This window comes from Lepus europaeus, chromosome 18 (assembly GCF_033115175.1).
Source record: "Lepus europaeus isolate LE1 chromosome 18, mLepTim1.pri, whole genome shotgun sequence".
Lineage (NCBI taxonomy): Eukaryota > Metazoa > Chordata > Mammalia > Lagomorpha > Leporidae > Lepus > Lepus europaeus.
In genome coordinates, this window is record NC_084844.1 from 10850289 (window position 1) to 10866001 (window position 15713).

Below are 15713 nucleotides of genomic sequence, written 5' to 3' on the forward strand. Positions count from 1 at the left end.
AAGCTTAAATAAAGGCTTAAAGCTTGTGTGGTTGTATAATTTAGACACTTGCCAGGACAAAATATAACCTTAAAGTTAAGAAAACAAAATCAAACACACATCCATGTGAATTCACAAGTCCAACATCCTGGAAAAAAGTACTCAGCATGCAAAGATGTAGGAAAATATAAATTGTAACTAAAAGAGGAAAATAAATTGAAAGCAATCATAGAAATGATAAAGATGAATAAATAAACAGAAATAACTTTGAAAAAGCAAATATTAATCTGCTCAAGGATTTAACGGAATTTGATAAGAGAAAAAGAAAAAAGTATAAAAATATATCAAATATGGGGCCGGCGCTGTGGCACAGTGGGTTAATGCCCTGGCCTGAAGCACCAGCATCCCATTTGGGCACAGGTTCTAGTCCTGGCTGCTCCTCTTCTGATCCAGCTCTCTGCTATGGCCTGGGAAAGCAGTGGAAGATGGCTCAAGTCCTTGGACCCCTGCACCCGTGTGGAAAACCAGGAAGAAACTCCTGGCCCCTGGCTTTGGATTGGCGCAGTTCCAGCCATTGCGGCCATCTGGAGAATGAACCAGCAGATGGAAGACCTCTCTCTGTCTCTACCTCTCTCTGTAATTCTGCCTTTCAAATAAATAAAATAAATCTTAAAAAAAATCAAATATAACTTTATAAAGAATATAATATCTGAATAAAATTAAATGAATACCATATGCTGAATAATAAAAGAATAGTGAACTTGAAGAGAGCAATGAAGTATCCAAAATGAAGCACACAAAGGAAAAAAATTCCTGTAATTATAAATAGAGCCTTATGATTCATATGACAATATTAACCATAGTTAACCATATATTAGGTGTTGAATTAAAATTACATATTAAATTATTAGTTAATTATAAATTAACATTAATTTAAAACATTAAGTTAACATTAACCATATATAACCATATATTTAATTTGAATCCCAAAAGAAGATACAGAAAATATATTTCAAAACAATTTTCAAACTGGTGAAAACTGTAAATTCTCATATCCAAGAAGATTATTGAATCCCAAACAGGGAAAATACAAAGAAAACCACAAGGTGGACATGTAATAAAATTACTGAAACAAATGAAACTTGCTTAGACTGTTAGATATAGAGAAGAGTTTAAATGTAGCCAAAGGAAAGTGATATATTACAAAGAAACAAACATATTGGGGGCAGAATAGTTTACAAATAATATAAACCAAAAGATAGAGGAATAATATATTTTAAAATGTTAAAAGAACAAAATCATCAACCTGAAAAATGTTAAAGCATGAAATGAAATCAGTCACTTGTATCTCGCCCTTCTTTTTTAAAAAATTTTATTTGTTCACAAGTTTCATATCTTTCATAAATACAGATTTAGGAACATAGTGGTACTTCCCCGCCTATCCTCCCTCCCACCCACGCTCCAACCACTCCTAACCCTCCCTCTCACATTCCCACTCAGTTTTTACAATGATCTATTTTCAGTATACTTAATGATCATATAGTTAACCCTACTCTTCACAAACCTAAGGACTCCTTGGCCATGTGAAGACAAGTTAAGGACAGTTTTTGGAAGAGTGTGATGTGATTTCTTAGGTGAAATTATTGAATGGAAATGTTCATAATTAGCTAAGCAGAGCCTACCAAAAACTAAGTGAATTATAAAACACACATTTAGAAATTGTGATAGAATAATGTGATGAGTGAGTTAATCACAGTTTTTATCATTTGTTAGTGAGTTTTCAACATAAATTTTAATAGATTTCAGTTTAGGTAGAACATAAAAATAATTACATAAAGTAAGTGATCGATATGTACTATCATACAAGTTATTAAATATTTGATTAACATCAACTGTAAGGCTATCCTAAAATTTCATGCAATGTGCAATTACTTTAGTGTTTAATTATTGATATTTACACGTAATAAAATAAATAAAATAAAATAAAAAAGGCAGCTTGTACCTGTATCACAAAAAAAAAAAAAAAAAAAACAAAACAAAACAAAAACCCTGTTTCCTACATTTGAGTCAAAGCTGAATCATTCCATCATGGAAGATTAGTTCTCTTTTGGTCATTAAGTCACCATGGTTTATTGCAGTACCAATTACCTTTTTACCCTGAGTTCCTCCTCAGATCTATATCAGGAAGGTGATAAGTGATCATTTCATTAATTAAGACAACAAAATTTGAAAAAAAACTACTGTATCTTTAGTCTGCATAACAGTTATATATTTTCTGATGTATCATTAATAATGAAGGCTTTATTTGGTTACCTTCTTATAGGAAAATTTTAATGTTTGTTCATATATCTTATTTTTCTTGTCAGTACAAAGCTCAATCCCAGCTATGGGTCTCGGGCCTCTACCCTTCTGCATACTGGTTTGGGCAGACTCTGGTGGAAGTACCAATCTACTTCTCATTCATTATATTTATGTACATAGTATACTATATTTTAAAGCTACATGAGAATATATTTAAAACTGAAGATCTGTTTATTCAGGTAAGTGGTAATATTTGTAAGGCAAATATCAAAAGATGTTTAATAAGAAATTTGACACAAATATATAATTCAATATGACTTTTTTCACTTTAATAGTTTTGTGTCCTTTTTCAGGTATTATATTGTGGTAAAATATAACATTTGCCACTTTTACAATTTTTACTAAAATTCAACATTAATTATATTTACACCATCACCCTTACAAATTTCCAAATCTTTTTCTTCATTCTCAATTTCTGCTGTGTATTTTCTTTACTACTTGTTTCTGTAAATCTTATACATTTTTGTCTCATATTTCTTTCCCTAATGGTTTATTTAGTTTTCAGTTAATTTTTTGTAGTGAACCACTTTTTAAAAATTTTTTTTTTAAATTTTTACAGGCAGAGTGGACAGTGAGAGAGAGAGACAGAGAGAAAGGTCTTCCTTTGCCATTGGTTAACCCTCCAATGGCCTCCGCGACCGGTGCGCTGCGGTCTGCGCACTGCACTGATCCGAAGGCAGGAGCCAGGTGCTTCTCCTGGTCTCCCATAGGGTGCAGGGCCCAAGCACTTGGGCTATCCTCCACTGCACTCCTGCGCCATAGCAGAGAGCTGGCCTGGAAGAGGGGCAACCGGGACAGAATCCGGCGCCCCGACCGGGTCTAGAACCCAGTGTGCCGGCGCCGCAAGGCAGAGGATTAGCCTATTGAGCCGAGGCGCCAGCCTGTAGTGAACCATTTTGAGTACTTTTTGATGTCCTTTTTGTGTAAAGTTTGTAGATAATTTTTTCTTTCTTTTTAAAAAAGATTTATTTATTTATTTGAGTCAGAGTTACGCAGAGAGAAGGAGAGGCAGAGAGAGATCTTCCATTTACTGGTTCACTTTTCAACTGGCCACAACAGCCAGAGCTGCGCCATTCCAAAGCCAGGAGCCAGGAGCTTCTTCCAGGTCTCCCATATGGTTGCAGGGCCCAAGGACTTGGGCCATCTTCTACTGCTTTCCCAGGCCGTAGCAGAGAGCTGGATCAGAAGAGGAATAGCTGGGTCTCAAACTGGCGCTCATATGGGATGCCAGCACTGCAGGCACTGCAGCGCCGGCCCCATAATTTCTTTATACTGATCATAAGGCTGTAATGTAAATTGATACAAAATCAATCTTAAGAGCATATAGAAGCTCTACTCCACTCCCCACTGTGCTATTGTCACAAATGATACCTTTATACTTTGTGTGCCCAATGACACATTTTCATAATTATTATTATGCATTTGTTTTTAAAGAATATGGAGATTAAAAAGTAGAGTTACAAATCCACCCCAAAATACTATAAGCTAGCTTACATAAATGACTAAATGACTATGCAGTTACCTTACTGGAGATATTTATTCCTTCAAACTGCTTTGAGTTAATTCTAGTGGTGCTTTTTTTTTTTTTTTTTTTTTTTTTTTTCATTTCAACTTGAAGGATTCCCTTTAGCATTTCTTGTAGTTCAGATCTACTGGTAATGAATTCTCTTACTTACTGGAAATGTGTTAATTGTGCCCTCATTATTCAAGGGTAGTTGTTCTAAGTTGACAATTCTTGTTAATAGTTTTACTCTTCCAGCACTTTAAAGATGTTATTTCTTGTCTTCTGGCCTCCACCATTTCTGATGGAAATGTGACTATTAATTTTATTAGGGATCCTAATATCTGATCAGTCATTTATTTCTTATGGATTTCATGATTATTTTTGCTGTCATATGTCAGCAGTTTAACTAAAGACATTTAAGACAAAAATGTCTCAATATGGATTCCTTTTATTTTTATTTTGCTTGGGTTCATTAAGTTTCTTAGATGTGTTAATTCATGTCTTTCATCAAATATGAGAAAGCCATTATTTCTTCAATATGTTTGGTGCTTTCCTTCCCTCTCCACCTCCTCTCCCTCTTTCTCCTCCTTTTTCTTGAATCCCCATGTATATATGTTGGTTTGCCTGATAGTATCTGAAAGATCCCTTTGTCTCTGCACCCTTTCCTTATTTTGTTTTGCTTTTCATCCTTGGAGTATATCATTTCAATTGTCCTAGCTGCAAGTTCCTTCAAATGTCCAGTTTTTCACAAAAAAAGTCATAATCAAAGAAAAGGAAGAGGTGACTTCCTCATAGGAGCAAAATCAATTCATTAAAAAATTATCCTACTAGAAGCCTAGACATTGAGTTTTCTTTTCCTAGTTCAATTTTGCTGATATATCTCTTAGCAAACTTTTGATTTTTGCTATTGTACTTTTTTAAATTTTGAGAGGCAGAGTAAGAGTTGTATGAGGAGGGGAGAGAAGTCTTATCTTCTGCCTTACTTCCAAAATGCCTGCAAAAGCTGGGACTTGGCCAGGTTTGAAGCCAGAAGCCAGGAAGATGATTTAGGTTTCCTAAGTGAATGGTAGGAACCCAATTACTCAAGCCACCACCACTGCCTTCTTGGGTCTACACCAGCAAGGAAGCTGAAGTCAGGAGCCAGAGCTGAGAATTGAACCCGGGCACTCCAGTGTGGGCTGTGGGTATCTTAATGATAACACTAAATGCCTGCTTCTCCCTTTTGTTATTCTATCTCCTTATTGATATTTTCATGCTTATACATAATTTTCTTTATTTCTTTTCCCATGTTTAGTTTTAGAACTTTGAGCATATTTAAGTTGCTATTAAAGGCTTTATTTTGTAAGTTCAATATCTAGACTTCTAGTAGGATAGTTTTTTTGGTTTTTTTAAGGGAAAGGGTTTATTGGGGGAAACCCAACAGACCAGAGGGAAGGGGCAAAGAAGGAAAAGAGGGAGAAGGAGAGCATAAGAGAGAGAGAGAAAGAGATCAAGAGACAGAGAAAGAGAGAGCAAGATCGAGAGAGACAGAGAAATGGAGAGAAAAAGAGCCACATGTTCAGGAACAGGTCCTCTTACGGCTTTGCCAGGGGGCCACCAGGGAAATAGAAGCAAAAATCCCATTAGGATGGGGGTGGGGCTGACACCGGTGATTGGGCCATGTAGTCACCTGGCTTCCAGCCATGGCAGCGGGGGCTAGAGCCTAGGATGGTGTCTGGGATGTAGATCATGCCATAGATAAGACTGTGCCATTTTACTAATATTCCCCCCCTTTTGGTTTTTATCAAGCAAGAGTTGTATGGGATTACATTAGTCCCATAAGTCCAGGAGGGGTAGAGGGCGATTAACTGTCCTTAGAGATACCTCCTGCTGACATGGGGTGACAAGGTACTCGCTGCAGGCACGGGATGATGTCTCAAGCCGCTGTCTCCTGGGTGGAGAGCCAAGTATATCCCTGTAGCAGCATTTGGTTGACTGCCTGGATGGTGAAGGCCTTGGTTCATTCAATTATCAACACCTGTAAACACTTAAACAGACACAGTAGTATAAAAGACAGGATGAGAATAGCAACAAACGGTCCTAGTAGTGGCATTAACCAAGTAGAGAGGATTTCATAGGGAGAGGAAATGGGGGGGGGGGGGTGTTCCTCTGGAGCCTTGTGAAGACTGATGGACGTGGTTTAAAGCTGATCTCAATCAAGACTGGGAGAAAGACCACTCATCTTTTGTGAGTAGAGGGGTTTGTCTGCAGAGAAATTCTGAACAATCATACAACATTAAGTGGAGGAGAGGACCATCAATGCACATAGGTCGGGAATAGAGCCATTGATGTAAGAGTAGAGACTATAATTACAAAGGAGGCCGGTGCCATGGCTCACTTGGCTAATCCTCCACCTGCGGCACTGGCACCCCGGGTTCTAGTCCCGGTTGGGGCACTGGGTACTAGTCCCGGTTGCTCCTCTTCCAGTCAAGCTCTCTGCTGTGGCCCAGGAAGGCAGTGGAGGATGGCCCAATTGTTTAGGTCCCTGCACCCTCATGGGAGACCAGGAGGAAGTGCCCGGCTCCTGGCTTCAGATCGGTGCAGCGCTGGCCGTAGTGGCCATTAAGGTAGTGAACCAGCAGAAGGAAGACCTTTCTCTCTGTCTCTCTCTCACTGTCTATAACTCTCTCTCTCTCTGTCTCTCTGTCTCTCTCACTGTCTAACTCTGCCTGGCAAAAAAAAAAAAAATTACAAAGGAATGAGGCCCCAAGTGGGCTAGACAGGGTCTAGAACAAAGGACAGAGTCATTATTGGAGAACCTAAGAGAGCTGCTGTCTAAACCACAATTAAGTTTTCTGGTTGAGAGGCAAATAGAAACTAATAAAAGGGCCCTGATAATAATCAGGTGGGCTTTGAGGCCTTGTCAGTTTTGAGGCCCAGACTTATCTCTTCACATGTGGTACATCTTAAAGAGGTATGAACTTCCTTGGGGAAGGCATCCTGTTGACTTCCATTACCCAGCTGGCCTGGGAGGAGAGCTGGCCAGGTAAAGGCAGGTGGCATCTCTAACAGAAAATTTACAGTTCTGCCTGCAATGTTACTGACCCTACTTGGCTGTCCCCTCAGCAGCAGTGGTCACTTTGGAAGCTGGGCTGAGTGAAGGGCTTTTCAGCTTAGAGCCAAAAAGATCTGTGGCTCTGACCTCGACATCCTTCGACTCCAGGGCAGGTCCATTTCCAGTGATCCAACTCTGGACTGGCAGAGCTGCCAAGGCTCTTCATAAGCTCACTTCTGCTGAAGCCCTGGCTTTCCACATTGATAGCCACTGTAGTGGACTGGCCTGTGGGGTCTCTTTGAAGGTTTAGTAGGATAGTTTTTAATGAATTTACTTTGCTCCTATGAGTGAGTCACCTCTTCCTGTTTCTTTATATGATTAGGACTTTTTTGTTAAAAACTGCATATTTGAATATTATAGCATAGCAGTTAACTCTAGATAAATATCAGATTCTTCTCATCCTTCTCCAGAATTTTCTGTTTTTCACTTACTAAAAGCTGTGTTCATCTTTTGTTTAGTGTCTTTTCCAAATCATTTTTTGTAAATTCTATATCTTGTCAGGTCTGGTCACAGAAGTCTCTTTCCCTTTACCTGGTGTTTGACTAGTGTTTCAACAGAGGTTTCCTTGAACACTAGAAGGAGCTAAAAGTGAATTGTACCAGTCTGCAGATTGGCTTTGTGTTGGGATAGTCCTTCAGCACTTAGCCAGGTGTACAATGAGCCTGTTGATCAGCTGGCATTTGAAACCTAGGATCTTTCAGATCTTAAAGGGCACAGATCTTGCCCTGGGTATGCATATGACTTTCTAAATGTCCCCAGTGAACATAGTTGCTTTGGAATATCCTAATTGCCTGGAAAAACTCTACTTAGCTGTTTATTTTTTTTACAGCCCCTAGGTGGCTTATTGTCTGCTTCAGTGCAGCAGAAGGTTGTTCGTTAGTGTCACTTGTTTTTGATCAATGGTCACCACTTTTACACCCTTAGTAAATTCTGTGTTCAGTGAAATAGAGACAAGTACCTTGCATTCTAACCCAGACAGGTTAGAACAAACATACACAGTAATTTGAAAACAAAGTCTATTCTGTTCTCTCTGGGACCAGGGACTAGGGTCTCCCTCTGAGACTGCAGACTTCCATCTATGATACTGACAGCAAGCTGGGAATGGGGTGGGCCAAAGACAAAGCAAAAATACTCCCAAATATTTCTTACCATTTTAAGTTGCCTTTTTCTTCATTCCAAATTTATTTGGTTTTTGTGGATTTTTTACTCACTTGCACTGACAAAGTCAGTTCTGACCATTCTGCTTGTTTTTTGATGTTTCTGTCAAAAGGCAAATTGGCACTACTCTATCATTTTGCTGATGTCACTCCTCTAGACATTTTCAGTATAATTAAAATATCACAGATAAATCATTTTTAAAATCCTGTGTACTAATATTTGGTTCTAAATTACTTGCTGCTTTGCATTTGTCTTTATTCTTAACAATTTTATTGATTTCAGACTACGTATGTTGTTGGCTATGCCATGTCACTTACCTTCTTGACATACGTGATTTCATTCATTTTTCGTAAGGGGAGAAAAAATAGTGGCATCTGGTCATTTTGCTTCTTTCTTGTAAGTATGTTTATTGTAAACATTTTAGTTTTTATTTTAAATTTTTTATTAATAGCTAATACATTAAAATTTTAATAAACATAAAGATTAATGCTATACTTTATTTTCTCTTATATTCTTGGGAAATTTTAGTGGGTGCATGATATAACTATGGCCATAGACATGTTAGGTATGCTTCCCCCATTCTTTCTGTATTAGTCTTTCTTTGCCAGTAGCTAAGTGTCTTATAAACTATAACATTTATTAGTAGAAGGAAATTTGGAAGTCATCTTGATATTGTTAGTGAAAAAATAACAGACACCCAGAAGGCCACAGGATTTTGCACAAGACTACTAGTACTGTTAATAAAAAAGTAGGTCTAGAAATTAATTCTCCAAATTCCCTATTCAGAACTCTGTGATAAAATCACACTTCTTTCCTCTGAAGTTAAAAGAGAAAAATATATGCAATTCATATGCATTTTGCTAATTTGTTGTGTTTTTAAAATATTCCAAATAAATTACAATTCAATAAAGATTTCTTGACTTTCTCTTTGAGACTTATGAGAAACAAAAACTGTAAAATGCATACTTTCAAAGAGCTCTGAGGGGGTAAAGATAAGCATATAGACACTTACTACAGCAGTTTAATGGTATAAAATTATCTATTGAGGTAGACAATCTATGCCATTGAGCAATGAAAAGGATTATGAAAACCAGAGAAGAGAGATTAATTTCTGAAAATGAGAATTTCAATAGCTAGAGAAGGGTAATACAAATAGAAAATACAGATGAACGAAACTCCAGAGGGGAGAAATTCCAGAATTATCTAGAAAATGGCAATAATCTGGTATGAATATGGACAAAACACAATATACAATTTTGGTATGGTCCTAGTTAAAGTGGAAATAAAAGTTGGAATTTCAGCTGGCCTTAAATGGTATACTCACTAATTTATTTTATAGGACCGAATTTTCATTGCTAGAAAACTTGGAAGCTTTTAGTATAGAAAGACAACCAGAGTGGGCACTTTTAGAAACAGTATGTTAGCAGCCATGAAAACAATTGTTTGAAATAAAGAAAAACACAGAAACGTCTAGGGAGTATTAGTAGTATTTCAGAAAAAAAGTATGTTGGTATATGTTTTAACTTTATCTTATTTCTAAATTCTGTACTATAGTAATATTTTTACTATGCTACTTATAGTTGTATTGCATACTTACATTTTTGTATACCTAAAAAAAAATCCCCTCATTTATTTCTGCCCTAGCTTGATTTCAAAATACCTCCCTTGGGATCCCATTTAATTTTTCTCTCCAAAGGCAAAATCATACCAACTTTATTTTTCATTTCTGTAATTAAAATAGAATATGAAAAATTTTAGTCCATACATTTAATCATAAATGTATCGGCCTTGTCATCTTTGTCATGGTCAAGCCAAAGAAACTTAGCAAAGTCTAGAGGGAAATGTTGTTAATGATGTTGATTTTAACTTTCCTTATGAAATTGGAATTCAAAATCAGATTATTTTTAAGGTATCTCTCATTTGAAAAATGTACTGAATTAAAGAAATTGACTATCATGTGCATTTTTCTTTTAGATCACTTTGTTTTCTATGTTTACAACGGTGATCCATGACTTAGAAAATACATTATTGTTTTGTATCAGTACTTTAATTCCACCTGCCACGTTGATCGGCTGCACAGTACTACATTATGAGGTAAGAAATGCCAACATTTGTCCAAGTGCCTTGGCTTATGTGACCAGCTAATAGAACTTTGTCCTGAACTCAAAAATATATACCTTGTAAAATAAAGACCTAGAACTCTCTTAATTCAAATATGATTACTCCCAAAGAGGAATTCATAGTTCTGTTGATCTGCTGGTGAAAATCTTGCCTTTGTCATGTTTTCTTGAGAAGATAGATTACTGAGCAGTAGACCTAAACAATATTTCCATTCATTAAGTCCTTGGGCATGTTCAGTTTTTATAGAAGATATAAAAATGTCTCCTAATCTTTAGAATTTCAGGCTACATTTTTGCATTTTATATATTCTGGTTATATTTAATACAACAGGAATAAATTCTCATTTTCCTAGCTGACCAATTCCTATATGAGAACATATACAAAAAAAAATGAAGATAAACTAAATGAGGTTTTCTGGATTGTGGGAATCTTGCAGAATGTGATAAAAACTATGGACACTCTCCTCCAATATACATGCAGAGTAAATTGCTATGAATCTCTGGTTGAGAGTACCTTCTTTTGTGTGAAATAGTCTTGTCTCTCATTGTCTGAGTATTGATTTTGGTACAGGAAGGCAGCAAAATATTTCTAAGCATCTGTAATGCAAAGGTAGAATGAGAGAATGAGGGCCACAAAGGAGCAATGGCCACAGAAAGGGAAATTCTTTTCTGAGGATAAACCCATCCCTCTCACTGTTTGGAGTTGTGCCAGCACAGATCCCAGGACTGTTCCACCAGCTGATCCATAACCACCAAATCTTATTTAAAATAAAAGCATCATGGCTTACCGACCTTGAGAGGAAGGAAGACGACTCTTCACTACACATTTAAGAACTGATACTTCCTTGATGACCATGGGAAGATCTTAGCAGAGCTGCTCAACCATATTTATTTGAACAAAGTAAAGCCACACTTATTTGGGTAAAATAAAACTTTATATTTAACCATTATCTTTCATTTTGCAGTACCGTGCATATTATGACATCATTTCAGAAGACTCAGGGATGGAACTGAACTTCTTGGTGTTCCTAGTAGTAAGCAAGAACTCTCATTTAAATATTATTGCATCAAGATAGACATCTTTAGCTGTGTTCTACAATTGCACCACCACCTTGAACATACTTTGAAATTTTATTCAGGGTGTTTTATATAACTAAGTCTCACACAAATACAATATCTCTCAAACTAGAACCAATTTTTATAAAGATCCATATACAAAATAATATGCATCTCCAGATTTTCAGAACAATGTTTAACTCTTGTAGATAATTACATAAGCTGAGTATGAATAAAGTTCAATGTTGAACATAATAGAAATATATTTTAATATAAAATACATATACATTCAGAGTTTCTCTCAAAAGAAGTGTGATTGAATTTAGTTGTTTTGTGATTAACAAAATGCATTATCTGTGAAATTTGTATATATTTGTAGAATACTAAAAGTCTCTAATTCACAGCTGACCTTATCTTTCAGTGTTTCTAACTTGAATGTCTCTTTATTTCTAGCCTTTCTTTCATTTTATCATATTCGTTTTTATTCTTCGTTGCCTGGAATATAAACTTGGAAACAAAACAATGAGAAAGGACCCCATCTTTAGGTTTGGAGAATTCAATGGTTTACTATTTTTTTTCAATAAGGAAAGTTTGCAAAAATGTATAAAAAAATCAATTGTCAAATATATGTCATTTTAAGGATATAATTAAGCATTAGTTATGTGACAATACACATAAGCTGAAATCAGGGTATTGAACTTTAAGATAATTAATATAATTATGATCTTGTGGAAAGAACAGGACCACACACTTAAAACAATGAAAATCAAGGACCACTCTGACACTATGTGTAAAAGAGCCCTGTAAAAACATTACATGAAGTAGATTCAATTTGAGTAATAATTGATTTGTGTAACTGACAGCTGAAGGAACACAAAACAAACATCAGACAAATGACAACAATAATAGCATTCTTTCCTGGGGAAGAGAAGCCTAGTGGGTAAGTCATGGATAGTATCTTCCAGGTTGTGATAGGAAGAGAAATGAGGCCAGGTATCAACGAATTTTGAAAGTAGATCCTTTCTATTCAAGACTTTAGAACACCAACTCCCTTTGAGTCTTTTTTTTTTTAAGATTTATTTTTTATTTATTTGAAAGGCTGAGTTACAGAGAGGCAGAAGCAAAAAAAAGAGAAAGAGAGAGGGGTCTCCTATCTGCTGGTTCACTCCCTAGATGGCCACAATGGCCGTAGCTGTGCCAATCCAAAGGCAGGAGCCAGGAGCTTCTTCTGGGTCTCCCACACAGGTAGAGGGACCCAAGGATCTGGGCCATTTCCCACTGCCCTCCCAGACCATAGCAGGGAGCTGTATCAGAAGTAGAGCAGCTGAGACTCGAACTACTGTCCATATAGGATGCTGGCAGAGGCTTTACCCGCTATGCCACAGCACCAGCCCCATCCCTTTGAGTCTTTACTCATCTTTAGAATCTCTGGGAATCTCTATTAGCCTGATATTTTAGAAATTCCCATCTAGAAAACTCCATTTGCCAGAGATTTCCCTAGTTTTAGCTCTGAAACTTCTAAGATCTAAGAAATCCATCAGTTCCATAGCCATCCTACTATCATAGTAGTATCATCTTTGTACACAAAGTCTGTAGGAGGATGCTGGCATGAAAACAGACCCTGATCTGTAGGAGATAATGACTGAGAGAGAAGAATCTAGAGTAATAATCTTATATGATTCAGGCAGGAATGGAAAAGAAAGATTCAGTCTGACAAAAGAATGCCTATGCCTAACCATGTAGTTAGAATATTTTACAACAGTCCTGATTTTAAGTATTTTCACCCATTACCCTTGCAATTCTGAAAACACCCACATTTTGGTGTCAAACCTATGTCTTCCAGAGTAATTGTATCAGAAATTGTGATATGATATTTGTTTGCTAGGCTATGTTTGTTAAATTGCCCATTAAGACTCTCCATAGTCAAGAGAATGGAAGAGAACTAAAAAGCAATGTCTATGTAATTTGGTAGCACCATTGACAAAAGCAAGTTAGTGTCCAGGGGCAAGGGTTTTTTCCTAAGGACAGATAGAAATTATAAAGAGTTATTAATCATCTGATCTATACAAATGTAAAAATTTTCAGATTAAATAATATTGGTACAACATTGGAAACTAGAGATCAATAATTAATGATTTCTTTGACTCCAGAATATCTCCAAGAAGCAGTGATGCACATCAAAATCCGGAAAACCTAGAGGGAGAGGATGAAGATGTTCAGATGGAAAGAGTGAGAACAGCAAATGCTTTGACTTCTCCAAACCTTGAAGAGGTAAATTTGCTAAGTATTTATTTCATCAAATAACAAAAATCATTTCCAGTGAAAATGAACTGCCTACCAATCCAGTTTTGAAATGATGTGTTAATCTACTTCAGTATTTCTAAAACTTTTGGTCTCAGAATTCTTTTATACAGTTAAAAATTGTTGAAGATTCCAAGAGCCTTTAACTTATAAAGGTTAAAACTACCTAGATTCACTGTATTAAAAATCAAACTGAGGCCGGCGCCGTGGCTCAACAGGCTAATCCTCTGCCTTGTGGCGCCAGCACACCGGGTTCTAGTCCCGGTCGGGGCGCCAGATTCTGTCCCGGTTGCCCCTCTTCCAAGCTAGCTCTCTGCTGTGGCCAGGGAGTGCAGTGGAGGATGGCCCAGGTGCTTGGGTCCTGCACCTGCATGGGAGACCAGGAGGAAGCACCTGGCTCCTGCCTTTGGATCGGTGCTGGGCGCTGGCCTTAGCGGTCATTTGAGGGGTGAACCAATGAAAAAGGAAGACCTTTCTCTCTGTCTCTCTCTCTCTCTCTCTCTCTAACTCTGCCTGTCAAAAAATTAAAAAAAAATTCTGAAAGGTGTAAAGCTCATAGAGACAGTTATATTTCCAAGAATTTCAAAATTCTGATTTTGGCTTGAAACCTCTAATTTCAAGATAAATATCTGTTGTATTTCTTAAAATGATCTCTCCTTTCCTTTAATTTTGTTTTTTTCCCCAGAAAGCTTTTATTTAAGGAATACAAACTTCACACACTTCATAATTACAACTTCAGGAACATGCTGATTCTTCCCACCATACCTCTCTCCCACCAATACTTCACACCCTCTTCCTCTTACCTCTCCTATTTCCATTCTTATTGTTTACTAATATCTATTTTCAATTAACTTTATATACATACAATTAACTCTATAGTAAATAAAGATTTCAACAAATAGTATGGAAAATAAAACTGTTCCTCAAGAGTAGATACAAGGGCTGTTCAAAGTTATTGCTCTCAAAGTGTCAATTTCACTTGTACAGATTGTCGTTTAGGTGTTCTATTGGTTATCAAAGGTTAAGCATTTGTCCTTCTGGAACTGGCTTATTTCACTAAGTATGATGTTTTCCAATTTCATGCATTTTTGTTGTGAACAACTGGTATTTGTTTTTTTTTATCACTGTTTAATATTCCATGGTGTTCATATCCCATAGTTTCTTTATCCAGTCTTCAGTTGACAGGCATTTGGTTTGATTCCATGCCTTAGCTATTATGAGTTGAGCTGCAATAAATATGGGGGTACAGATAACTCTTTCATATCTTGATTTCATTTCACTTCGGTAAATTCCCAGGAGTGAGATGGCTGGGTCATATGGTAGATCTATATTCAGATTTCTGAGATATCTCCACATTGTTTTCCATAGTGGCTTTACCAGCTTTCATTCCCACCAACAGTGGATTAGGGTGCCTTTTTCCCTACAACTTTTGCAGCATTTGTTGTTTGTTGATTTCTGTGGGAAAGCCATTCTAACAGGGGTGAGGTGAAACCTCGTTGTGGTTTTGATTTGCATTTCCCTGATGGCTAATGATCCTGAGCAATTTTTTATGTGCCTGTTGGCCATTTGGTTTCCTCTTTTGAAAAATGCCTGTTTAAGTCCTTTGCCAATTTCTTCACTGAGTTGTTTATTTTGTTGTTGTGGAGTTTCTTGATCTCTTTATAAATTCTGGATATTAATCCTTTATCAGTTGCATAGTTTGCAAATAATTTTTCCCATTCTGTTGGTTGCCTCTTCGCTTTGCTGAGTGTTTGTTTTGCAGAACAGAAGCTCCTCAGTTTGATGTGATCCCATTTGTCAATTTTGGCTTTGATTGCCTGTACCTCGAGTCTTTTCCAAGAACTCTTTGCCGATGTCTTGCAGGGTTTCCCCAATATTCCCTAATAATTTAATGGTATTGGGTCACAGATTCATGTGTTTAATACATTTTAGTGTATTTTTGTGTAAGGTGTAAGGTAGGGGTCTTGCTTCATGTTTCTGCATGTGGACATCCAGTTTCCCCAGCACCATTTGTTGAAGAAACTGTCCTTGCTCCAGGGATTGATTTTAGCTCCTTAGTCAAAGATAAGTTTGTTGTAGATGCATGGATTGATTTCTGATGTTTCTATTCTGTTCCTTTGGTCTATCCATCTGTTTTTGT

General features: G+C 36.8%; 1 protein-coding gene across 5 annotated transcripts in view; it reads left to right on the forward strand.

Annotated features, from left to right (window-relative positions):
• LOC133776519 (ABC-type organic anion transporter ABCA8-like) overlaps nucleotides 1–15713 on the forward strand; it is an 81448-nt gene that overhangs the window by 50203 nt on the left and 15532 nt on the right. For all 5 annotated transcript variants that reach the window (XM_062215455.1, XM_062215454.1, XM_062215456.1 and 2 more), the window contains 6 exons: nucleotides 2346–2519; nucleotides 8379–8492; nucleotides 10071–10190; nucleotides 11182–11250; nucleotides 11726–11817; nucleotides 13423–13543. In XM_062215455.1, coding sequence (XP_062071439.1) covers nucleotides 2346–2519; nucleotides 8379–8492; nucleotides 10071–10190; nucleotides 11182–11250; nucleotides 11726–11817; nucleotides 13423–13543 — 690 coding nt within the window. The remainder of the gene's footprint in view (nucleotides 1–2345; nucleotides 2520–8378; nucleotides 8493–10070; nucleotides 10191–11181; nucleotides 11251–11725; nucleotides 11818–13422; nucleotides 13544–15713) is intronic.